We start from the raw sequence: 25784 nt of genomic DNA on the forward strand, positions 1-25784 counted from the left end.
TACAGGAGACAGGGATCAAGACCATTCCCATGGAAAAGAAATGCAAACAAGCAAAATGGCTATCTGGGGAGGCCTTACAAACAGCTGTGAAAAGAAGAGAAGCGAAAAGCAAAGGAGAAAAGCAAAGATATAAGCATCTGAATGCAGAGTTCCAAAAGAATAGCAAGAACAGATAAGAAAGCTTTCTTCAGCGATCAATGCAAAGAAATAGAGGAAAACAACAGAATGGGAAAGACTAGAGATCTCTTCAAGAAAACTAGAGATACCAAGGGAACATTTCATGCAAAGATGGGCTCGATAAAGGACAGAAATGCTATGGACCTAACAGAAGCAGAAGATATTAAGAAGAGGTGGCAAGAATACCCAAAAGAACTGTACAAAAAAGATCTTCATGACCCAGATAATCACCATGATGTGATCACTAATCTAGAGCCAGACATCCTGGAATGTGAAGTCAAGTGGGCCTTAGAAAGCATCACTACAAACAAAGCTAGTGGAGGAGATGGAATTCCAGTTGAGCTGTTTCAAATCCTGAAAGATGATGCTGTGAAAGTGCTGTACTCAATATGCCAGTAAGTTTGGAAAACTCAGCAGTGGCCACAGGACTGGAAAAGGTCAGTTTTCATTCCTATCCCAAAGAAAGGCAATGCCAAAGATTGTTCAAACTACCGCACAATTTCACTCATCTCACACGCTAGGAAAGTGGTGCTCAAAATTCTCCAAGCCAGGCTTCAGCAATACATGAACCATGAACTTCCAGATATTCAAGCTGGATTTAGAAAAGGCAGAGGAACCAGAGATCAAATTGCCAACATCCATTGGATCATTGGAAAAGCAAGAGAGTTCCAGAAAACCATCTATTTCTGCTTTATTGACTATGCCAAAGCCTTTGACTGTGTGGATCACAATAAACTGTGGAAAATTCTGAAAGAGATGGGAATACCAGACCACCTGACCTGCCTCTTGAGAAATCTGTATGCAGGTCAGGAAGCAACAGTTAGAACTGGACATGGAACAAAAAACTGGTTCCAAATAGGAAAAGGAGTACGTCAAGGGTGTATATTGTCACTCTGCTTATTTAACTTCTATGAAGAGTACATCATTAGAAACACTGGACTGGAAGAAACACAAGCTGGAATCAAGATTGCCGGGAGAAATATCAATAACCTCAGATATGCAGATGACATCACCATTATGGCAGTAAGTGAAGAAGAACTAAAGAGCCTCTTGATGAAAGTGAAAGAGGAGAGTGAAAAGGTTGGCTTGAAGCTCAACATTCAGAAAACGAAGATCATGGCATCCGGTCCCATCACTTCATGGGAAATAGATGGGGAAACAGTGGAAACAGTGGCAGACTTTATTTTTTTAGGATCCAAAATCACTGCAGATGGTGACTGCAGCCATGAAATTAAAAGACGCTTACTCCTTGGAAGAAAAGTTATGACCAACCTAGACAGTATATTCAAAAGCAGAGACATTACTTTGCCAACTAAGGTCTGTCTAGTCAAGGCTATGGTTTTTCCTGTGGTCATGTACGGATGTGAGAGTTGGACTGTCAAGAAGGCTGAGTACCGAAGAATTGATGCTTTTGAACTGTGGTGTTGGAGAAGACTCTTGAGAGTCCCTTGGACTGCAAGGAGATCCAACCAGTCCATTCTGAAGGAGATCAACCCTGGGATTTCTTTGGAAGGAATGATGCTAAAGCTGAAGCTCCAGTACTTTGGCCACCTCATGCGAAGAGTTGACTGATTGGAAAAGACTGTGATGCTGGGAGGGATTGGGGGCAGGAGGAGAAGGGGACGACCGAGGATGAGATGGCTGGATGGCATCATGGACTCGATGGACGTGAGTCTGAGTGAACTCTGGGAGTTGGTGATGGACAGGGAGGCCTGGCATGCTGCGATTCATGGGGTCACAAAGAGTCGGACACGACTGAGTGACTGAACTGAACTGAACAGTAAAAAAAAAAACAAAACAAAACAAAACAATGCATTAATTCTGAAGGATGAAATTTTAAAAACCTACAGACATCACCTCTGCCATAACAACAAAATGAAATAACCAATGTTAAGATATTAAAAGATATTTTCTTTAACTTGCTTTCATCAAACTCTTAAAATGAAATTCCTTGCTCATCAGTAAATTCTGGAAAGGGAAAGGTAGTGGTGGAAAAATGACTTCTTTCCTTATTTATAGCAAATCTAAATAGTCATGATTTTCTTATTCTTTTCTTTTATTTCCTTCCTTCTTTCCCTCTTTCTTTCCATTTGAAATGCCACCCATTATGTTTGTATCTGTTTATTAAACAAATCTTCTTGGAAAAACTATTATGTGCTTGATACTATGATTTATGGCCTTCCCAGGTAGCTCAGCAGTAAAGAATCTACCTGCAATGCAGGAGACAAAGGAGAGGTGGGTTCAGTCTCTGGGTGGGGAAGATCCCCTGGAAGAGGGCATGGCAACTCACTCCAATATTCTTGTGGAGAAAATTCCATGGAGAGAGAGCCTGGCAGGCTACAGTCCATGGGGTCAAAAAGAATCAGACATGAATGAGTGACTGAGCACCTATGCACTATGATTTATGCTAGGTATAAAGTGTGGATATGAGGGGGTATGCTCCTTTCCTCACAGTAAATAACCTGGTGGAGAACAATAAATTGGTAATAGCAATAAGACATAATGTACATGTTTGTGGGAAAGGTAAAAAAAAAATGTTGTGGAAGCACATGAAAGGCATCTATAATCCAGGTTTATGCGGATCTAGAAAGATTCTCAGAAAAGTGGCATCTAATAAATACTTGCCCTAAAGAATGAAATGGAGTTAAGCACAGAGAAGTGGAAGATAGGGAGTTGGAAAAAGATTCCTAGATAGTAGCAAAAGGAAATACTGTATATACTGTAAATACTGTATACTGTGGCCTAAGTGTGGCTGGAGGCAAGAGTGGTAAGAGATGAAGCTGAGCAAACATACTTTTGAAGCACATGGGCCACTTCAGGGAGCATGGACTAGATCTGATGGCAAGAGATGACAGTGAAGAGTTTTAGCAGGGGAGTAAGAAAATAAAATTTTCATTCATAATATTCATTCCATTTGTAATCCAGTAAGGAAAGGAGAAGAAAATCAAAGCACATAATTTTCAAGATTACCAAAAATAGCAGAGAACAAACCCAGTGAATTTCTAAACTTCTGAAGCACCCTCTAAAACTAGATACAGGCATCTATGATGGATAGATATTTGAAGCTTCTTTAAGGATTTTATTGAACACACAATTTGTAGATAAATATGGGAGTAGGGAGTAGAAAAATTTATTTTCAGATTTGCTTAAATATATCAAGTGAGGAAGGTCAAGAATAAAACCTCATAATAAAGATATAAATAATTATGTATTTCTTCATATTCCCACTATTATTCATACTGGTAAGTGACAGGATAAACTTTTGAAATCTAATGCCTGCAGATATCACATTACCATTTCAAAAGCTGTTTAAAAGTTTTTTTGAAAAGATCTTTCTTTATCATGCACAATATCTTCAAGTAAAAATACACATGACTCAAATAAGTAAATCTTAATGTGTTTTATGATTATATACTAATACTTAGATATAAAATGTTTGTTTGGTGCTAATTCAACTTTATACGAAATGGCAGTTTAAAACCTGTTGGACTAATAAAAAGAATTCTAACCATCTCCTTGTATCACACTGCTTTACCTAGTTAAGTAAAATTAGATGTTTTTAAATTTCATACAATTCAATGTACTTTTTCTGAAAACACTTTCATATTTAAAAAAACAAAAAAACAAACTTACCTTAAATGTTAGGATGCTTGGTGTATAATTGGGCACTATTATGGGTTTATTTGTTACTTCCCCCACTTGACAGTCTACAATGATGTGTTCCAAGGCCAGGGGTCTTTTTCCAATTCCTTTTATGTCAAAGATATGCTCCATACCATCTACTTCATTTTGTAGAATAAGCTTGCCCTGTGACAAATCAGTCAAATTTAAGCTCTATAGGAGAGACAGAAGTCAACAATTTCTTCTGTCTTAGGAATTTTGAATCTTATTAATGAAATGAGCTTTCAAGAAGGTGTTAGTCACTGACTTATCCAGTTTACATATAAATACTTCTACTGAATGAATGAAGACGGATTTCCTGTGAAAAGCTCTTTATTTCTTTTCACTTTCACTAAGTGACAGAGTTTAATAGGCATTCTCATGCTGTTTACATACTTGTCAAAGAAATATGACTTAAGAAAATATTTTCTGAAGTATAAACTTCCTTACTGAATAAAAACAAAGCAATGATGTTCCTTTGTTAAACATATTACAGCCTATGACAATGTGACTTTCAGAATATTTATACCTCAAATTAAAACATTTATTAAAGTTTCAAGCAGAGTGAACACCAATGATCAAATTCATGGAAAATATAACTTTTCTGCAAGAAAATTTATCATAAATTGTAGAGGTAAACATCACATTGGTTTATCGACATATTATTGATAGGGGAAAAAAAATCAATGAGTTCATACCATAATCTCACATTCCAAAATAGGTTTGAATGTGAGAGGATAATCCACAGTTTCACCTGGTCCGACATATAAAATAGGAGGTCCATGAAACCATTCTCCTTCTATAGTAACTTGAAATTTCCATTCATTCTTTGTTTCATTATTCTAAAGCATGAAAATAAAGATAGAAACATATCAGTGTAAAAAAAAATCCTTAAAAATTACCTTTGTCTACTCTATCATCACTCACTTATAACCAAGTAATAGTCAGTCTCCTGGACTTCAAGGAGATCAAACCAGTCAACCTAAAGGAAATCAACTCTGAATATTCATTGAAGGACTGATAGCTGAAGCTGAAGCTCCAATACTTAGGCCACCTGATGAGAAGAGCCAACTCATTAGAAAAGGCCTTGATGCTGGAAAAGATTGAAGGCAGGAGGAGAAGGCGACAACAGAGGATGAGAGAGTTGGATAGCATCACTGACTCAATGGACATGAATTTGAGCAAGCTCCAGGAGATGGTGAAGGACAGGGAAGCCTGGTGTGCTGCAGTCTATGGCGTCACAAAGAGTCGGACAGGACTGAGTGACTGAACAGCAACAACAATAGCCAATCACTGGTCTTAGTGCCTATGAGCCCATCTTAATCATATGTTAAGGTCACAGCTGAATTTGGGGCAGAGTGATCTGAGAGACCATGGTCTGCTTAGTCTGATGATAGGTAAAGGATATTGGAGTTCACTTTTTAAACAAAGAGATGCAGAAGAAGTGATTAATCAGGTGAGTAATATGATAACATTTATATTCAGGAATAAAACTGTGACATCAAATTGGAGTAACAAATGGCCACACATAATGCAATTAGGAATCAGTACTAGTTTAGATCAGAGGTTTGAAGAAAACTTTGAGACAGTGGCAGTGGAATAAAGAAAGTACCAAAAAAAGAAAAAAGAAAGTTTGTACTTACAATTGGAATATTCTGGGTAAGGGGTTCAAATGCTGCTGTTTCAAAATCAAATCTGGCCTCTGGACGTTCTTCATTCACCACACCTTCAATGCAATAGAGACGCACATCGTACTTTGATGTCAACAAAATTTTGCAAGGGTAGCGTCCAGGACTGAGAGGAACAAATCGCAAGGGAACTGGAACAGATCCATCTGCAGCTATCAAAATAATTTAAAAATGATTTAATCATTTTGATGGTATAAATCCTAAAATTGATTTTAGGATAAAGGAATATTTTATTGCATTGTATTTAATTGAATTATATAATCCAGATGAGACTAGGTTCTAACAAGGTAGCACACTACTCCTCAATCTCCTAGGCATTACAAGCAAGTTTATTTATTTATTTATTTTTATTAATGAGAGAATATATCCTGCATGGGTCAAAGGAAAGTCTGCTCCATAAAGCTACTGAGGGATCCAGGTACACTGCTCCTCCTTTGTGTACAGGTCAGGGGAAGAAGAGCTGAAAGTTTGCTCAAGAGCTTTTTAGTGTTCAGCCCAAAGTTAACACACATTACAGTTAACTGGTCAGAACCAAACACATGATTCTATCTCAGTCAACAGGGGCTGAGACTTGAGAGATATATGGGATATTTGGTAAGTATTATTATCTGCTACATTTCTATGACACAGGAGTGCTCTATCCCACAGCAATCAATATCAGTTACAACTTGACCAGCAGATAGAAATAATTTTTAATAACCAAGAGAAGCCAAAAGAGGCATAACCAATGAATACTTCTCACATTACCTTGTTATACTATGTACCAGAATAGCTAATATAATTTCTTATGGTGGGCAGGCTATCAATGCTGGTTCTTTCCTTCCAAGCAACACTAATTCTCTGAAAGTCACCATTTTCTTATTCTCCATGAAGTGAGAAAATAGTTATAAAAATCTCTCAACCCTAAAGTAGGATGCACTATAAGAATATAATGTAAGTTTCACTGCTAAAGTCAAATTATTTAAGTTATAGATAAGAAACAAGTGAAAAAGATGCTTAGAAGCCTAATTCTGTGAAGGAAATTCTCTGAAATCAAGAAAACAAATCAAACTTATTAACCAATGGACTGGGCACGTATTATATTAATTGGCTATGTTAATTCACTCACATTTAACACCTCAAATGTTAAAAATGGCAAACTTGTTTTCAAATACACTGAAGTCTATATGCCAAGAAAACCAGTTATTGCTATAAGAACATTAGTTGCTTTAAATCATTTTAAAACATATTGAGGATGTGTATGCATGTGTTACACATATTATAAAATATATTCATCATATTGGAGTAGGAAATGGCAACCCACTCCAGTATTCTTGCCTGGAAACCCCCCTGGACAGAGGAGCCTGGTAGGCTACAGTTCGTGGGGTCACAAAGAGTCGAACGCAACTGAGTAACTGAGCATGAGCAATCACATATTATATAGAATACATTGTGTATTGTATATTGTATATTATTTGTTATATATAGCAACATACAATATATGCCTGGTGGCTCAGACAGTCAAGAATCTGCCTGCAATGCAGGAGACCCAGGTTCAATCCCTGGGTTGGGAAGATCCCCAGGCAAAAGGAATGGCTACCCACTACAGTATTCTTGCCTAGAGAATTCCATGGACAGAGTAGACTGGTGGTATATATGATGTTATGTATAAATGTCACAGTTTTATGTTGTATATTAAGAAACACTGATAGTGGATTACTCTTGAAATATATATTATATCTAAGCAAAGTTCAAGAGACTCAGCAGGTCTAAGGAGGATACAAAGGCTGTCAGAATGTTGTTATTTTTATTCCATCCTATTCAAAGAGTTGGACAGGACTGAGCAACTGAACTGAACTGAACTGATTCAAGTACAAATATAGTTTTAGAATATTTTTTTTCTTGTCAAAAAGGACTCCAGGCACATCTTATCATCTGTTGTTCATTGATTACTTTCATTCTGAGAGAAGTATTTGAATTGCGGCAACATCATTAGAACAAACTAGGTGAGATAATTATTTGATTAAAATTTGTTGCTTTATTATCAGAAAGGAAGAAGCCATACTTTTATCTTGCATGAACAGATTGAAATGAAAATACTTAGCTTAGGTAATTTAAATAAAATTAAACTGCTTAGAATATGAAATTTCATCAGCAATAATTATTATTTTCATCAAAGATAAAGAATAACTAGCCATTTCATGGTAAACGACAATTGAAATGCACAAGTTCAAGTATAAAGGTGCTATCAAAAGCTTTATGCTATACACTATTTCCTTTTCCCTAAAAATATGCATTTTCTATCGATACTAAGTCTGAGAGTAAAAGTCAAGGACATCCTTAAGTATGCATTTCCCAACTCATGAAATGTTCATAAGCAAAGACCCTAAGGAATATGCCATGCAACCCCCTCTCCCTTACAAGTCCAAAAAGAAATTCATAATAGAATTTATGGAAATGATGGTTTTAATGTTGAAGATATATTGATAAAATAATATTTCTTTTCCTTAAACATCTGGAATAATTTAATTCATACTAGAAAAAGAGTAGAAATATTATCATATATTATCAAAAAGAAGCTACTTGTGGATTAAGGTATTCATCAGGCAGTATCCACATCTCCCTAGATGTGAAATAGCAGAGGTAGAGACTTCTCATATTTAGAAATTTGGAAATTTTACTGGCTACACTGTGCCATCTCAACATCATTCTCTTTTAGGGACATGTTTTCTCAAAGTCCTTTCCAATTCTTCTCTGTAGCAGATGTTATCCATGTCCTGCCATGTCTCCTTGGCATTTAAATTGTTGCTGCAGGCCAATGGTTTTATGGAAAACAGATCTTTCTCCCGGAGGGCTTTCACTAGTCATAGGAAGGTGTTTAGTCCTTGCATCCATCAGGCCAGAAGTGACTGTTAACGACTGCAGTTGTGGTCCTCAACAAATAATGTATCAAACTGGTGGCAAAATAACCCAACTTCTTTATCCTTTGGTTGGAATAACTGTGAGGTGAATTCTACACAAACTCATAGACAGCCCCAGGACAACCAAACCCAAATTGCTTAGTGGCAACTGCTCATGAACACTCCCTGAACTGGCTCCTTCTCTTTGCTGTCTCTCACTCTCTCACAATCCTACCTATGGTTCCTGAGATCACTTCTCAAACTACTGCTCTCAAGACCTGGTCTTGGTGTCTGCTATTAGGGATCTGCAACCTAACACATACCCTTAGACCAAGGAAAGAGAGCTTGCTGTCAATGGCCTCATGCTTTCTAGGGCCTTACATTGAATATCCTCTGGCACTGTCTCTCTGGATGTTCATGGAGTACATGGGCCTGCTGGGACAGGCCCACATGCAGCCCAGACCCATTCATGTTCTGGGTTTCAGGTATGTCACAGTTCACAATTCAAAGTGCTTTGATCCCATTTCCAGTGCCTGCACAGGACTCCTCCCTATGTTGATCCTCCTGTTGGAAGACTCCTAGAATTAAAGAATAACTAAGAGGTGGCCACTAAGGGGAAGATATTGACCAAGATTAATTATGTGGGTTAAAGTACCCACAAATTTGTACACAAGGCCTCTTACAATACACGTTAGAGTTGAAGAAAGAGAATGGGGTGGGCATATGCCCAGGGCCCAGCTATCCTGTGTTGTCATGTCTAGCTCAAAATTCTAAGGAGATCAAGAATTCTAAAATCAAACTTGGTCTTCTAGTTTGGTAAAAAGCTTAATTTCTCAAGGTGGAATAATAGATTATATTCTACTTAAAACTTTGTTAGCCTGATTTAACAATTTTAAAATTTTGGTATCTGGTACATGGGATCCCATTTGAGCTTTTGACCTGGGCATACAAATGTCAAGGACAATCTAGACCTGTCCCTTCCATCCTTAGTCTACTAAATGTAGCTCACCTGGGGCCTTTTCTTTACAGGTGATCCCAGTAACTATGGGAGTTGCCAGGGTTCTGTAATTAAAGATAACCAAATGTATCTAAATTTATCAGATTATAGTTTCTAAAGAAAATAAAGGAACATAAAGAGTGAATCTCTCTAATGCAAAAATATCTAATTTTATATAACTTGAGCTACTGAGGAAATCATTGTAATCTACAGTTTTTAAAATAACCCATAAAAATGGGCATCTAGCACATATGATCCAGCAATCCCCCTTGTGGGCATGTATCTGGAGAAAACTCTAATTTGAAAAGATACATGCACCCCAGTGTTCACAGCCATGCTACTTACAATAGCAAAGATAGGGAAGCAACCTAAGTGCCCATCAACAGTTGAATGGATAGAGATGTGGTGTACACACACACACACACACACACACACACAATGGAATACTATTCAGCTATAAAAAAAGAATGAAATAATGCCATTTGGAGCAACATGGATGGATCTAGAGATTATCATACCAAGTGAAGTAAGTCAGACAGAGAAATACAAATATCATACGATACTACTTATATATATATATATATATAGTTTTTTTTTTTGAAGTCAAGTTCTTAATCTAATTTAAATTAAGGAGTGAGATTTGATTAGTAGCTTTCAAACGTTTCATTTCTTGGCTTGGGGCTGGGTGGGGTGGAGGGGAGTGTGTCTGAATATTACCTAAAACAGAATCTCAATATATAAGACAAATTAACCTAGAGTCAATCTGGTTGAAATAAGATGCTAGAAGCTCCCATTCACTTTCACAAACTCCAAATAGACAAAACAAAACACTTTAGAAGAATGTTAAGGCTCTAAGAATATAATTTGATTAGCTGATCTCTTGGGTTTCTTTCCACTTTAACATGCCATGATTATTTGAAAGTACATCAGAAAAGTGGAAGACTAAAAATATAATAAATTGGTCATTATTTTCCACAGCTAATTATATAGGTATATTATTAGCAAACAATAGTCAGAAATTCTTAATTCAGAAAATGAGGTATCAAGAGACTAAATAAATTTATGATAGGAATTCATTAGTAAGATGAACTTATAATAAAAAGATATTTATTTGTTGCAAATTAATATATGAATAATTATGTGAGCTTAGTCACTCAGTTGTTTTGAACTCTTTGCGACCCCATGGACTGTAGGCAGCCAGGCTCCTCTGTTCATGGGGATTCTCCAGGCAAGAATACTGGAGTGGGTTGCCATGCCTTCCTCCAGGGGACCTTCCCAACTCAGGGATCAAACCCAGGCCTCCCATATTGCAGGAGGATTCTTGGGGAAAAAAAAAAAAAAAAACTCAAAATGATAAATACCCACACTCAGTTCAGTTCAGTTACAGAGTCATGTTCGACTCTTTGTGACCCCATGGACTGCAGCACACAGGCTCCCCTGTCCATCACCAACTCTCAGAATATACGCAAACTCATGTCCATCAAGTCGGTGATGCCATCCAATCATTTCATCCTCTGTTGTCCCCTTCTCCTCCTGCCCTCAATCTTTCCCAGCATCAGGGTCTTTTCCAATAAGTCAGTTCTTTGCATCAGGTGGCCAAAGTATTGGAGTTTCAGCTTTAGCATCAGTCCTTCCAATGAAAATTCGGGACTGATTTCCTTTAGGATAAACTGGTTGGATCTCCTTGCAGTCCACGGGATTCTTAAGAGTTTTCTCCAACAGCACAGTTCAAAAGTATCAATTCTTCAGTGCTCAGCTTTCTTTGTAGTCCAACTCTCACATCCATACCTGACTACTGGAAAAACCATAGCCTTGACTAAATGGACCTTTGTTGACAAAGTAATAGGTTGGTCATAACTTTTCTTCCGAGGAGTGTCTTTTTATTTCATGGCCGCAATCACAATCTGCAGTGATTTTGGAGACCAATAAAATAAAATTTGTCACTGTTTCCATTTTTTCCCTACCTATTTGCCATAAAGTGATGGGACCGGATGCCATGATCTTAGTTTTCTGAATGTTGAGCTTTAAGCCAACTTTTTCACTTTCCTCTTTCACTTTCATCAAGAGGCTTTTTAGTTCCTCTTCACTTTCTGCCATAAGGGTGGTGTCATCTGCATATCTGAGGTTATTGATATTTCTCCCGGCAATCTTGATTCCAGCTTGTGCTTCTTCCAGCCCAGCGTTTCTCATGATGTACTCTGCACATAAGTTAAACAAGCAGGGTGACAATATACAGCATTGACATAATCCTTTTCCTATTTGTAACCAGTCTGTTGTTCCATGTCCACTTCTAAATGTTGCTTCCTGACCTGCATATAGGTTTCTCAAGAGGCAGGTCAGGTGGTCTGGTATTCCCATCTCTTTCAAAATTTCCCACAGTTTTTTGTGATCCACACAGTCAAAGGCTTTGGCATAGTCAATAAAGCAGAAATAGATGTTTTTCTGAACTCTCTTGCTTTTTCGATGATCCAACAGATGTTGGCAATTTGATCTCTGGTTCCTCTGCCTTTTCTAAAGCCAGCTTGAACATCTGAAAGTTCATGGTTCATGTATTGCTGAAGCCTGGCTTGGAGAATTTTGAGCATTACTTTGCTAGCATGTGAGATGAGTGCAACTGTGCAGTAGTTTGAGCATTCTTTGGCATTGCCTTTCTTTGGGATTGGAATGAAAATTGACCTTTTCCAGTCCTGTGGCCATGGCTGAGTTTTCCAAATTTGCTGGCATTGAGTGTGGCACTTTCACAGCATCATTTTTCAGGTTTTGAAATAGCTCACCTGGAATTCCATCACCTCCACTAGCTTTGTTCGTAGTGATGCTTTCTAAGGCCCACTTGACTTCACATTCCAGGATGTCTGGCTCTAGCTGAGTGATCACACCATCATGATTATCTTGGTCATGGAGATCTTTTTTGTACAGTTCTTCTGTGTATTCTTGCCACCTCTTCTTAATATCTTCTGCTTTTTTTAAGTCCATAACATTTCTGTCCTTTATTGAGCCCATCTTTGCATGAAATATTCCCTTGGTATCTCTAATTTTCTTGAAGAGACCTCTAGTCTTTCCCATTCTATTGGTTTCCTCTATTTCTTGGCCCTGATCACTGAGAAAGGCTTTCTTATCTCTCCTTGCTATTCTTTGGAACTCTGCATTCAAATGGGTATATCTTTCCTTTTGGCTTCTCTCGTTTTCACAGCTATTTGTAAAGCCTCCCCAGACAGCCATTTTGCTTTTTTGCATTTTTTTTTCTTGGGGATGGTCTTGATCCCCGTCTCCTGTACAATGTCATGAACCTCATTCCATAGTTCCTCAGGCACTCTATCTATCAGATCCAGTCCCTTAAATCTATTTCTCACTTCCACTGTATAGTCATAAGGGATTTGATTTAGGTCATACCTCAATGGTCTAGTGGTTTTCCCTACTTTCTTCAATTTAAGTCTGAATTTGGCAATAAGGAGTTCATGATCTGAGCCGCAGTCAGCTCCTGGTCTTGTTTTTGCTGACTGTATAGAGCTTCTCTATCTTTGGCTGCAAAGAATATAATCAATCTGATTTTGGTGTTGACCATATGGTGACGTCCATGTGTAGAGTCATTTCTTGTGTTGTTGGAAGAGGGTGTTTGCTATGACCAGTGCGTTCTCTTAGCAAAACTCTATTAGCCTTTGTCCTGCTTCATTCCGCAATCCAAGGCCAAATTTGCCTGTTACTCCAGGTGTTTCTTGACTTCCTACTTTTGCATTGCAGTCCCCTATAATGAAAAGGACATTTCTGGAGGGTATTAGTTCTAGAAGGTCTTGTAGGTCTTCATAGATCCGTTCAACTTCAGCTTCTTCAGCATTACTGGTTGGGGCACAGACTTGGATTACCATGATAGTGAACGGTTTGCCTTGGAAATGAACAAGCAATGGTGAATGGTGGATCTTGGAAAATGATACAGACCCACACCTGTTACTGACAAATTCAATGTTTGAAATATTGTTTAAAATGGATTTTATCACTTCAAAAGAGACTAGCTGAATTACTTTTCCTTTTTTATCACAAGGAAGATCTAAAATAATGTAATATTTAAGTGTGAAAGAAAAGAGATAGGAAGAAAGCAGGAAAGGGAAAAAGAGAAAAAAGGACGGATGGTGGATAGGAAGTTGGAATTGAGGAAGGAAAATTTGGGGGGATGCTAAGAGAATGACATGTGGTCTTCCTTCCTAGCCAACTCCAAATGGCTGAGAGGATCGCACTTGCCACCCCATGAAGTTTCTAAGTATCTGTTAGCAGAAAAGACTGGTATGGATTTCTCTGTCAGATTTTACTGAAAGGCAGTATGTACACATTTTCCCAGGTGCCCTAAAGCACAGGTATAAGACCAGAGAGGGATATCAAACTGCTATAATAAGTAAATGGCAAGAACTGCCATTATTTCCAGCATAGTCAAGGTATTAATAGGCTTAATAGGTAGAGGAATACCTAATCTTATTGTGTTGGTCAAGTTGAGAAGAGTCTTACTAATGTCTGTTGGCTTGATCTATCAATTATTGACAGATATACAATAAAATCTTCTACTCTAAATGTGGATTTCTTCATTTTTTCTTCCATATTTGCTAATTTTTGCTTTGTAAGATTTCAGATTATGTGATTAGGTGGAAATAACTTCAATTTCTTTTTCTACATCGGAGTATTCCCTTTTAAATTAATGATTTGTCTTAAAGTCAACTTATTCCTTTTTTGTGTGGCTGCACCATGTGGCTTGTGGGCTCTTAGTTCCCTACCAAGGATGGAACCTGGATCTCCAGAGGGAAAGCCCTGAGTCTTAACCACTGGACCACCACAGAATTCCCTAAAGTCTACCTATTTTATATTTATGCCAGCTACTTTTTGATTAGTAAATACCTGGCATAAATTTTTAGATATTTTATAAGGCAATTTTGTAAACAGCATAAAGCTGTATTTTGTTTTCCACTGTGAAAATATCAACTTTTAAATTTTTCATGATTAATGACATATTTACTTTAATATCTTATTTTATGATTATTTTATTAATCACTGCTCTTTGATTCCAAGTTTTTCTTCTGAAATCAATTTCCTTTATTCATAAATAGATCCTCCTTTGTTCTTTTAGCAACTATCTGTGAGTTTTAAATTGTCCCAGTTTTACTGTTGAATTGGAAATATTTGTCATTCTTACTCTTGAATGACATTTTACTGGGATTTAAAATCCTAGGCTGACAGTTGATTTGCTTCAGTACTACAATACCATTGTCTTCTGGCTTCTCTTGTTTCTGTTGGTAATTCTGCCTTCCGTATAATTTTTGTTCCTTTGAAAATAATATGTCTTTTCTCTTCACTTTTCAGAATTTCTCTTGTCTTTGCCATTCTACTGTTTCACAACAACCTATTTAAGTGTGAATTTAGGTGTCACTCTTTTACCTTCTAGCATTTAAAAAACAAGTGTGTTTTTTCTTCTTTCATTTGCTTCTATAAATAGGAGAGGGTTATCTTTCCTAAGTAGTCACTCTTACAGGGTCTCACTCCCCTTTCATTTTATAGCAATCTCTTAGATCTAAATGTGGAGGTAGCTTAATCCATACCCTTTGGACAATTTTCTGTATTAAACAAGCATCAGTGTGTTAGATGTAGGGGGGAATATTTCCTTATATCCACTGGCAAACTTCAAATCACTTAGGAGAAAATTTACATCTTAGAAAAGTTTACAAATGTTCCTATTATTGAATAAACTCTAATCCCACCAACAACATGCACCAAAAATCACTTAGACTTTCCCATCTCTGTCACCACCACCATATCTACATGCTTATGATAGAATGATGTTCTACATTTTCCTCTACAGTTACAGTCATTTTAAGCCCAGAGGGTTTGTTTTCTTAAGACAGGTGCAAACAAAGAAGTGTTAATAGAGGATCACCCTGGAAAGCATTTCACATGTATTCATTCATTAAAAAGATATTTTAAAACACCTACTATGTACCAGGAGGAATGCAATTAGGAGGCAGCTTCCTAGTTTTCTGGTAGGTTGCAGACAGTAAACTTCTGAGGAAAAGGGAGATCATGGGACTAAAATGTTTCTTCTTTATACCTAATTCATGTTTTAATTGAGCATGAGCCTATGGAAGGTATTAAATGTGGTTTTCAATCAGGCCACATCAGTTCAGTAATTACTGGGAATTCCTCATATGATTTATGCAAATGGGTGGTTCTTATCTTTCCTTTCCATTGATATTGAATTTCTGAATTTCTGGATGTCTTTACAGATCATTTAATGGAAAATTAGGAGACAGCCTATCATGGAATTGTAGCTTGCCAGGAAGTCTTTTTCATATAACTTTTTTCAGAAGACAAATTTCCAAAAGAAAAGAACTAAAATAAGATTTCACTTTCTAATTAACCCCTCCATGGGGAAAGAAGCAAGGGATTGCAGACAGCAAATTAACTGAGTGTTTTGCATTTTCAACTCTGAATACCCTAAACTTTCTTTGTCTTGTACTAAAACAAAATGTTTTGAACAGAGTTGAGTTTTAAATTCTCACAGATTGATTTACTAAGTGTATAAATTAGTCTCAATGAACTTTTAGCAAGCCAATACAAAGTACGTTCTCTAGGACTTAGATCAGTGGAAACGTTTTATACTATTTTTTATTAAATGCTTTCCTAAGTGTACTGCTGCACAGCATATAGCATATGTCTACTATTGAACAGCTAATAGGAAGAATACGAAATGGCTTAAAGTTCACATTTTTCATTACTTGCAGGCTTTATGTCCTCCAGAGCTATAAAACAGTAAAAGGCAAAATTATAAGACATTAATCAAACTGAAAATATCTTATATTAAAAACATAAGAATAAAAAAGTACACAGAGTTGTGGATATTATAATTATTTTGAACTGGTTATGCAAATTATTTAACTTAGACTATATTTTCTTGGATAATATAGGATACAATCACATCTCATTACTGCATAGTGCGTAGTAGAAAGAAAGGAGCTAGAGCTGGCAAAACTTCAAGTATTAGGACAGGACATATACTGATAACTGAACAAGCTGTAAAGCCTGACTATCGAGGACAAGTATGGGAAGGCAGCCAGATAAGAAAGGCATTTTAGTCAAATAATAGTTATGACTGGGATTTTCAAAAGTGGGAAGTTAAATTATAATCAGGTAAGTGGTCCAGTGAACTTCCAGATGTTCAAGCTGGTTTTAGAAAAGGCAGAGGAACCAGAGATCAAATGGCCAACATCCACTGGATCATCAAAAAGCAAGAGAGTTCAAGAAAAACATCTATTTCTGCTTTATTGACTATGCCAAAGCCTTTGACTGTGTGGATCACAATAAACTGTGGAAAATTCTGGAAGAGGAATACCAGACCACCTGACCTGCCTCCTGAGAAACCTGTATGCAGGTCAGGAAGCAACATTTAGAACTGGACATGGAACAACAGACTGGTTCCAAATAGGAAAAGGAGTACGTCAAGGCTGTATATTGTCACCCTGCTTATTTAACTTATATGCAGAGTACATCATGGGAAACGCTGGGCTGGGAAAAGCACAAGCTGGAATCAAGATTGCTGGGAGAAATATCAATAACCTCAGATATGCAGATGATACCACCCTTATGGCAGAAAGGGAAGAAGCCTCTTGATGAAAATGAAAGAGGAGAGTGAAAATGCTGGCTTAAAGCTCAACATTTAGAAAACTAAGATCATGGCATCTGGTCCCATCACATTATGGCAAATAGATGGGAAACAGTGGCTGACTTTATTTTTCTGGGCTCCGAAATCACTGCAGATGGAGATTACAGCCATGAAATTAAAAGATGCTTACTCCTTGGAAGGAAAGTTATGACCAACTTAGACAGCATATTAAAAAGCAGAGACATTACTTTGTCAACAAAGGTCCATCTAGTAAAGGCTATGGTTTTTCCAGCAGTCAGGTATGGATGTGAGTTGGACTATAGAGAAAGCAGAGCACCGAAGAATTGATGCTCTCGAACTGTGGTGTTTGAGAAGATTCTTGAGAGTCCCTTGGACTGCAAGGAGATCCAAACAGTCCATCCTATAGGAGATCAATCCTGGGTGTTCACTGGAGGGACTGATGTTGAAGCTGAAACTGCCATACTTTGGCCACCTGATGCAGAGAGCTGACTCATTTGCAAAGCTGTGATGCTGGGAAAGATTGAAGGTGGAGGAAAAGGGGACAACAGAGGATGAGATGGTTGGATGGCATCACCGACACAATGGACATGGGTTTTGATGGACTCCGGGAGTTGGTGATGGACAGAGAGGCCTGGCATGTTGCGTTTCATGGGGTCGCAAAGAGTCAGACACGAATTGAGCTGAACTGAAGTGGTCCAGAGAAAATGGGAACTAGCACAGGATGATGTCAGAAGCCAGTCTGCAGTCAAGAAAGACCCCAGATCTCAAGTTCAGGGGCAAGATTCTGGTTTGAGGGGCCTTGGACAGTCAGAACAAGGATGGATGACACGAAGAGTATACCAGTGCCCAGGGAAGGAGTCTGGCAATGACATACCTGGGTGTTAAGAAATAGAATAGAAACCTATGCTTGAGTAGTGGAACAGGTGTGAAAGAGCGAGATGTATCACAACAATGAGGAGCCAGGGAGGCCAGAACTAATGTCAGAACAGAACGGAGCAGACCATATGGGGCCTTCCCAGGACAGACCCCACACCCCCACCACGTCCTCCACCTGCCTCTTGTTTGTACAAAAGCTTTATTCCCAGCCTGCCCCAAGTCACAGAAGGCTAGCTCAAGAATTAGTGATTGAAAGTATGTGAACATATATCAACAACAATAAAAAGAGCAGTTAGTCTAGGAGAACTAGTAATGATTTAAACAAAAAATCAGTCAGAGAGCAGTCACAAAATCTTTAGTTCTTCCCTAAAGGACAAAGGTAACAGTCTGATATACATTCCTGAGTGGTTTTGCAGATACTAAAATCTCCAGCAGACAGAAGTTAACTGAATGATGACCATGAGCACAGAGGCCCCAGACCAGCTAGAGCCTGAGGAGTGAAGATGTTAACCCCTGTGACTGCCCTGTTACCTCACCATCAACCAATCACAGGGTTGTGCATGAACTGATCATCCACCATGTGACCCTCTCCTTCCTTTGCCTTTAAAACTCTTTCCCTGAAACCCATTGGGGAGCTTGAGTCTTTTGAGCAGGAGCTCCATGGACTCCTTGCTTGGCACCTGCAATAAATACTGTACTTTCCTTCACCACAACCCGGTGTCGGTAGATTGGCTTTACTGCCACAGGCGAGTAAACTCAAGTTCAGTTCAGTAATAGGAATAGTGCTCATGAGACAGCATCGATGACACTGGAAGCTGGAGGGGAGAAGTTCAGCATAGATGGGTCCTATAATGCTAGGTCAGAGGATTTGGCTCTGGGCCTGCAACTGAAGCATGTCTACAGAGATGGTAGGGAAAAGGGAAGGAAATTGGACAGTGTCTTCCTTGAAAGCTGGAGACAGTGTAACTAGTAGAATTATCTAAAATATGTACAATAAGACAGCATTGCTGTAAGGGATACATTTTATGTGCTTCCTGAGATTCCCTTGGTTCCACCACCTCCAGCAACTTGAACCACTTGTCCTGTCTCCATGTTCCTTTGCCTGAGGATGACCTATAACTACCCCTAGAACTAACGGGGTCAACTCCTTAGCTGCTGCTCTACACACAGGTAGATCAGTCCCAATTTTGGAATTTGGGGCTCCTCTAGCCATGTAGGGCTTAGAAGCTGGCATTCCATGAGGCCAGGGAATGCCAGCTTGAAGCCTAGGACCATTACTGCCCAAGGAGTAAAATGTGGCAAACAGGAGCAATATACAGGACATATTCCTTCCCTTCCTCTCTCACAGTGACAGCTCAAAGGCACTTTCTTTTTACATAGCTCTTCAAAAGTGACACCTGCTGAATGACCTGTTGCATCTTATCCTAGAGATAAGTCAGTAGACATTAAGGTAGCAGCTTATGTATCATTCATTGATTTGTTTTCCATTCTTCCCTTCCTTCTCTTTTTTCTTGCACTCACTGTCTTGAGTCTGCACTATAGGGGAGCAGAATTTTGCCACCTTAAAATATTAACATATCTTTTTAGCATGTTAATTGTTTGCAGCCAATATTTTTCTACTTTTATTTTTAAAAATTATAAAAAAATGTATACTCTGTTCACCAAAAAATAATACAATATAGTATTGACAAGAAAAAATCAGATTTTATAAACTATTAATATGGTTAACTTACTTAACTACTTTTCTGATTTCACTATACTAAAGCCTTATGTATGAAATTTAATATATCTTAATTAAAATCCCTTTTAAAAAATTAACTTATTTATTTTAATTGGAGACTAACTACTTTACAATATTGTAGTGTTTTTTGCCATACATTGACATGAATCAGGCATGGGTGTACATGTGTCCAATCACCATTAATGAAAATATAAAATGAGTTCCAGCATGCCAGGCCTCTCTGTCTTCCACTATCTCCTAGACTTTGCTCAAATTCATGTTCACTGAGTCAATGATGCCATTCAACCATCTCACCCTCTGTCACCTCCTTCTGCTGCCTTCAATCTTTCCGAGCATCAGTGTCTTTTCCAGTGAGTCAGCTCTTCGCATCAGGTATCCAAAGAAAAATCTAAAATCTAACCCTAACCATTCACCTTAGGATACTGGAAAAGGAAGAGCAACCTAAGCTTTAAAAAAGTAGAATGAAAAAGTAAAAATTAATGGAGAACTTAATGAAATAGAGAAGATAAAACAATCACTGAAAACATATGCTAGTTCTTTGAAAAGATAAAGAAAATTGACAAACCTTTAGTTATATGGATCAAGGAAAAAAGAAAAAAATATTCAAATTATTAGAATCAGAAATGAAAGTGGGGCATTACTTTTGCTTTATTAAAAAAAAAAGGAATGTGAGAGAATGCTATAAACAGCTGCATGCCAAAAATTAGATAACATAAATGACATAAATTAGGAATTGATGGGAACTTCCTCTGTCCCATAAAGGGCACCTATGAAAAACCTACCACTAACGTGAGACTTTAAAGACTAGATTATTTCTCCCTAAGCTCAGATAAGACAAAGATGTCCCATCTTATCACTTACATTTAACACTCTAGATGTATTAACCAGATTAATTGGGCAAGGAAAAGAAATAAAAAGAATTCATTTTAGAAGGGGAGATGTAAGACAATCTCTGTATGCATATGACATTATCTTAACAACATATAGAAAATCCTAGGGAATCCAGTAAAACATTAGAATAAAAATTCAGTTCAACAAGGTCACATGACATAATTTCAATATCTAAGAACAAATTGTATTTCTATACTTCTGCAATGAATAATCCAAAAATGAAATTAAGAAAACAATTTACAATTTCATCAAATAGAATTAAATACATAGGAATATGTTTAACAAAAGAAGTACAAAACTTCCATTCTTAAAACTAAGGAATATCTAAAGAAATGGAAACACACTGCATGGCCATGGATCAGGAGACTTAATATTATTAAGATGGCAATCCTTCCTAAATGGATCTACGGAGTCAATGCAATACCTATCATAATGGCAGCAGCTTGTTTCTAGAAACTGACAAGCTGATTCTAAAATCCGTAAGGAATTGTGAGGATCCCAGAAAAACCAAAACAATATGGTTTTTTAAAAAAAACAATACAGTAGGACTCAAAGTTTCTGATTTCAAAACTCACTGCAGAGTAAATAATATTAAGAAAAGTGCTGTACTGGCATAAAGAAAGACATATAGAACTATGGGACAACACAGAGAATTCAGGAATAAAACAACATATCTATGGTCAACTAGTTTTCAACAAAACGCTGTTCAAAACTGTTTTCAACAAATGGTTACAAGCCCACTGAATGGCCACACATAAAAGAATGAAGTTAGATCCTTCAGTTCAGTTCATTTCAGTCTCTCAGTTGTGTCCGACTCTTTGCAACCCCATGGACTGCATCACACCAGGTTTCCCTGTCCATCACCAACTCCTGGAGTTTACTCAAACTCATGTCCATCGAATTGGTGATGCCATCCAACCATCTCATCCTCTTTCATCCTCCTTTCCTCCCACCTTTATACCTTTCTCAGCATCAGGGTCTTTTCAAATGAGTCAGTTCTTTGCATGAGGTGGCCAAAGTATTGGAGTTTCGGCTTCAGCATCAGTCCTTCTGATGAATATTTAGGACTGATTTCATTTAGGATGGACTGGTTGGATCTCCCTGCAGTCCAAGGGACTCTCAAGAGTCTTCTCCAACACCACAGTTCAAAAGCATCAATTCTTCAGTTTTCAGCCTTCTTTATAGTCCAACTCTCACATCCATACATGACTACTGGAAAAACCACAGCTTTGACTAGACAAGACCTTTGTTGGCAAAGATCCTTACCTCAAATAATATATAAATATTAACTCAAAGTAGATCAAAGAACTAAATCAAGAACTAAACCTATAAAATTCTTAGCAGACAACAGAGGACTAAATCTTCATGATCCTGAATTTGGCAATGGATTCTTAGATATGACATCAAAAGCAAGAAAAATAAGAACAGTTAAACAAGATAAACTGGAATTCATCAAAATTAAAAACTTTGTGCTTCAGAGAATACTATCAAGAGAATAAAAAGACAACAGGATAAAATATTTGAAAATTATATATCTGATAAGGTATTGTATTTCGAATACATGGATGGAACATTAGAAACTCAATAATAAGAAGGCAATTCCACTTAAAAGATTGGCGAAGAATCTGACTAGACATTTATGTAAATAAAATATATAAGTGGCTAATATGCACATGGAAAGATGGTCAACATCAATAGACATCAGGGGAATGCAAAACAAAATCACATAAGATATCATTTCCACCCACTAGGATGGCAATAATAAAGAAGTCAGTTGATCGTAAGTGTTGCTGTTGATATGGAGATATTTGAACCCTCAAACACTGTGGTTGGATGTAAAATGGCAAAATCACTTTGGAAAAGAGCCTGGCAGTTCCTCACATGTTTAAACATAGAGTTACCATGCTAAGCTAAGTCGCTTCAGTCGTGTCCGACTCTGTGCGACCCCATAGACAGCTCTGGGATTCTCCAGGCAAGAACACTGGAGTGGGTTGCCATTTCCTTCTCCAGTGCATGGAAGTGAAAAGTGAAAGTGAAGTCGCTCAGTCGTTCGTGTCCGACTCTTGGCGACCCCATGGACTGCAGCCTACCAGGCTCCTCCATCCATGGGATTTTCCAGGCAAGAGTACTGGAGTGGAGTGCCATTGCCTTCTCCAGAGTTACCATATGGCTGGGTAATTCTACTCCCAGGTATGAATGTGTGCATACGTGCATATGTGCAAGTGTGTATATGTTTATGTATTATACCCAAGAGAAATGAAAATACTGGCACACAAAAACATGTACACTAATGTATATGGCAATATTATTCATGATAGCTAAAAGGTAGAAATAATCCAAATGTCTGTCAAATGATGAATGGATAAACAAATTAGGGTATAGTCATAAATGAAACATTGTTTGGTCATTAAAAGGAATGAAGTTCTGATACCTGATAAAACATGGACAAACTATAGAAACATTATCCTAACTGAAAGAAGACAGTCACAAAATACCTCATATGATATCTTTTATATGAAATTTCCAGTAAAACAAATCTATATATATTAATACATAAAGTGAATTAATGATTGCTTATGGTTGGAGGGAGGGGTGAATGATAAGAGGGTGGTAACTAAAAGTTACTTCATTTCTTGTTGAGGGTGACATAAACATTCTAAACTTGAATGTGGTGATGGTAATATATCAATGAATATACTAAAAACCATTGAACTATATACTTTAGGCTGGTAAGCTGCATCATATTTGAATGATATCTCAGTAAAGCTGTTAGAAGAATAAGGTTTTGAGAATGAATATAAGTGAATATCCTTTTATTTTTCACCTCATATAAATTCAAATGACAAGTATTAATAACTGTACTTAGAAGACTTCTCAGAAGCTAGACTATAAATGAAGCTATTATATTTGTAACTAAACATAATGCCAGGCTGGATGAAGCACAAGCTGGAATCAAGATTGCAGGGAGAAATATCAATAACCTCAGATATGCAGATGACACCACCCTTATGGCAGAAAGTGAAGAAGAACTAAATAGCCTCTTGATGAAAGTGAAAGAGGAGAGTGAAAAAGTTGGCTTAAAGCTCAACATTCAGAAAACGAAGATCATGGCATCTGGTCCCATCACTTCATGGCAAATAGAATGGGAAACAGTGGAAACAGTGACAGACTTTATTTTGGGGGGCTCCAAAATCACTGCAGATGGTGATTGCAGACATGAAATTAAAAGACGCTTACTCCTTGGAAGAAAAGTTATGACCAATCTAGATAGCATATTAAAAAAGCAGAGACATTACTTTGCCAACAAAAGTCCATCTAGTCAAGGCTATGGTTTTTCCAGTAGTTATGTATGGATGTGAGAATTGGACTACAAAGAAAGCTGAGCGCCGAAGAATCAATGCTTTTGAACTGTGGTGTTGGAGAAGACTCTTGAGAGTCCTTTGGACTGCAAGGAGATCCAATCAGTCCATTCTAAAGGAAATCAGTCCTGAATATTCATTGGAAGGACTAATGCTAAGCTGAAACTCCAATACTTTGGCCACCTGATGCGAAGAGCTGACTCATTTGAAAGGACCCTGATGCTGGGAAAGATTGAGGGCAGGAGGAGAAGGGGACTAGAGGATGAGATGGTTGGATGGCATCACCAACTCAATGGACATGGATTTAGGTGGACTCCAGGAGTTGGTGATGGACAGGGAGGGCTGGCATGCTGCAGTCCGTGGGGTCACAAAAAGTCGGACATGACTGAGTGACTGAACTGAACTGATACATTTAAAGGTCAAACAGGGCTGTGTGTCTCTTGCCTTTTCTGAGAGATTTTGATGTAGTATATGGATTACTAATCTCCTTCCAAAATATATTCCCATTCTTTTATAGACTCTGATTGCACTTGATGGCTTACAACTGTGGTAATCCTATGTGAAATATGCATAGGGTTTGAATTATATTTCTAAGTGAATTAAATAATTTTTAATTCAAAAAGCTGTTGTAAATTTCAGAAAGCTTTTGAAAAAAACAAATATTCTATAATAATAGTACAAGTTTAACTTAAAACAGTTTGATAAAAATTAATAAAAATTAAAGCACACATTTAATGTGATGTGACCACTGGCAACATTGACAATACAGTAGATTGTTTCAATTAAGCTTAATCACTAAAACTAACATTTTAGATACCACTGTTAAATGAAATTTATCATTTTTTAATTTTTTGGAAGGATTATTGCTTTACAGAATTTTGTTGTTTTCTGTCAAACTTCAACATGAACCAGCCATAGGTATACATATATGCCCTCCCTTTTGAAACTCCCTCCCATCTCCCACCCTATCCCATCCCATCCTTCTAGATTGATATAGAGCCCCTGTTTGAGTTTCCTGAGCCATATAGCAAATTTCCATTGGCTATCTATTTTACATATGGTAATATATGTTTCCATGTTACTTTTTCCATACATCTCACCCTCTCCTCCCCTCTCCCCATGTTCATAAGCCTATTCTCTTTGTCTGTGTCTCCACTGTTGTCCTGTAAATAAATTCTTCAGTACCATTTTTCTAGATTTCATATTGCATTAGAATATGATATTTCTCTTTCTCTTTCTGACTCATTTCACTCTATATAATAGGTTCATCCACCTCATTATTATTGACTCAAATGTATTCCTCTTTATGGCAGAGTAATATACCATTATGTATATGTACCACAACTTCTTTATCCATTCACCTGTCAACGGACATCTAGGTTGCTTTCATGTTCTAGCTATTGTAAATAGCAATGAACAGTGGGTACATGTGTCTTTCCAATTTTGGTTTCCTCAGGGCATATGTCTAGAAGTGGGATTGCTGGGTCATATGGTGGTTTTATTCCTAGTTTTTTAAGGAATCTCCATACCATCTTCCATGGTGGCTGTATCAATTTACATTCCCACCGGCAGTACAAGAGCATTCCTTTTTCTCCACATCTGCTCCAGTATTTATTGTTTGTAGACTTTTTAATGATGACCATTCCGACTGCTGTGAAGTGATATCTCATTGTAGTTCTGATTTACAGTTCTCTCATAATGAGCAGTGTTTAGCATCTTTTCATGTGTTCATTAGCCATCTGTATATCTTTGGAGAAATGTCTGTTTAAGTCTGTTTCCCACTTTTTGATTGGGTTGTTTGTTTTTCTGGCATTGAATTGTATGAGCTGCCTGTATATTTTGGAAATTAATCCTTTGTTAGT

The 25784-nt window shown here is 37.4% G+C and overlaps 1 protein-coding gene across 1 annotated transcript in view; it reads right to left on the reverse strand.

Moving 5' to 3' along the window:
• The window catches only part of CFAP47 (cilia and flagella associated protein 47), a 507416-nt gene that overhangs the window by 172773 nt on the left and 308859 nt on the right, over positions 1-25784 (reverse strand). Inside the window, exons 46-48 of the mRNA XM_040265344.1 lie at positions 5481-5677; positions 4536-4679; positions 3811-3984 (exon numbers count right to left, since the gene is read on the reverse strand). Coding sequence (XP_040121278.1) covers positions 3811-3984; positions 4536-4679; positions 5481-5677 — 515 coding nt within the window. The remainder of the gene's footprint in view (positions 1-3810; positions 3985-4535; positions 4680-5480; positions 5678-25784) is intronic.

This window comes from Oryx dammah, unplaced genomic scaffold, assembly GCF_014754425.2.
Source record: "Oryx dammah isolate SB20612 unplaced genomic scaffold, SCBI_Odam_1.1 HiC_scaffold_23, whole genome shotgun sequence".
Taxonomy (NCBI): domain Eukaryota; kingdom Metazoa; phylum Chordata; class Mammalia; order Artiodactyla; family Bovidae; genus Oryx; species Oryx dammah.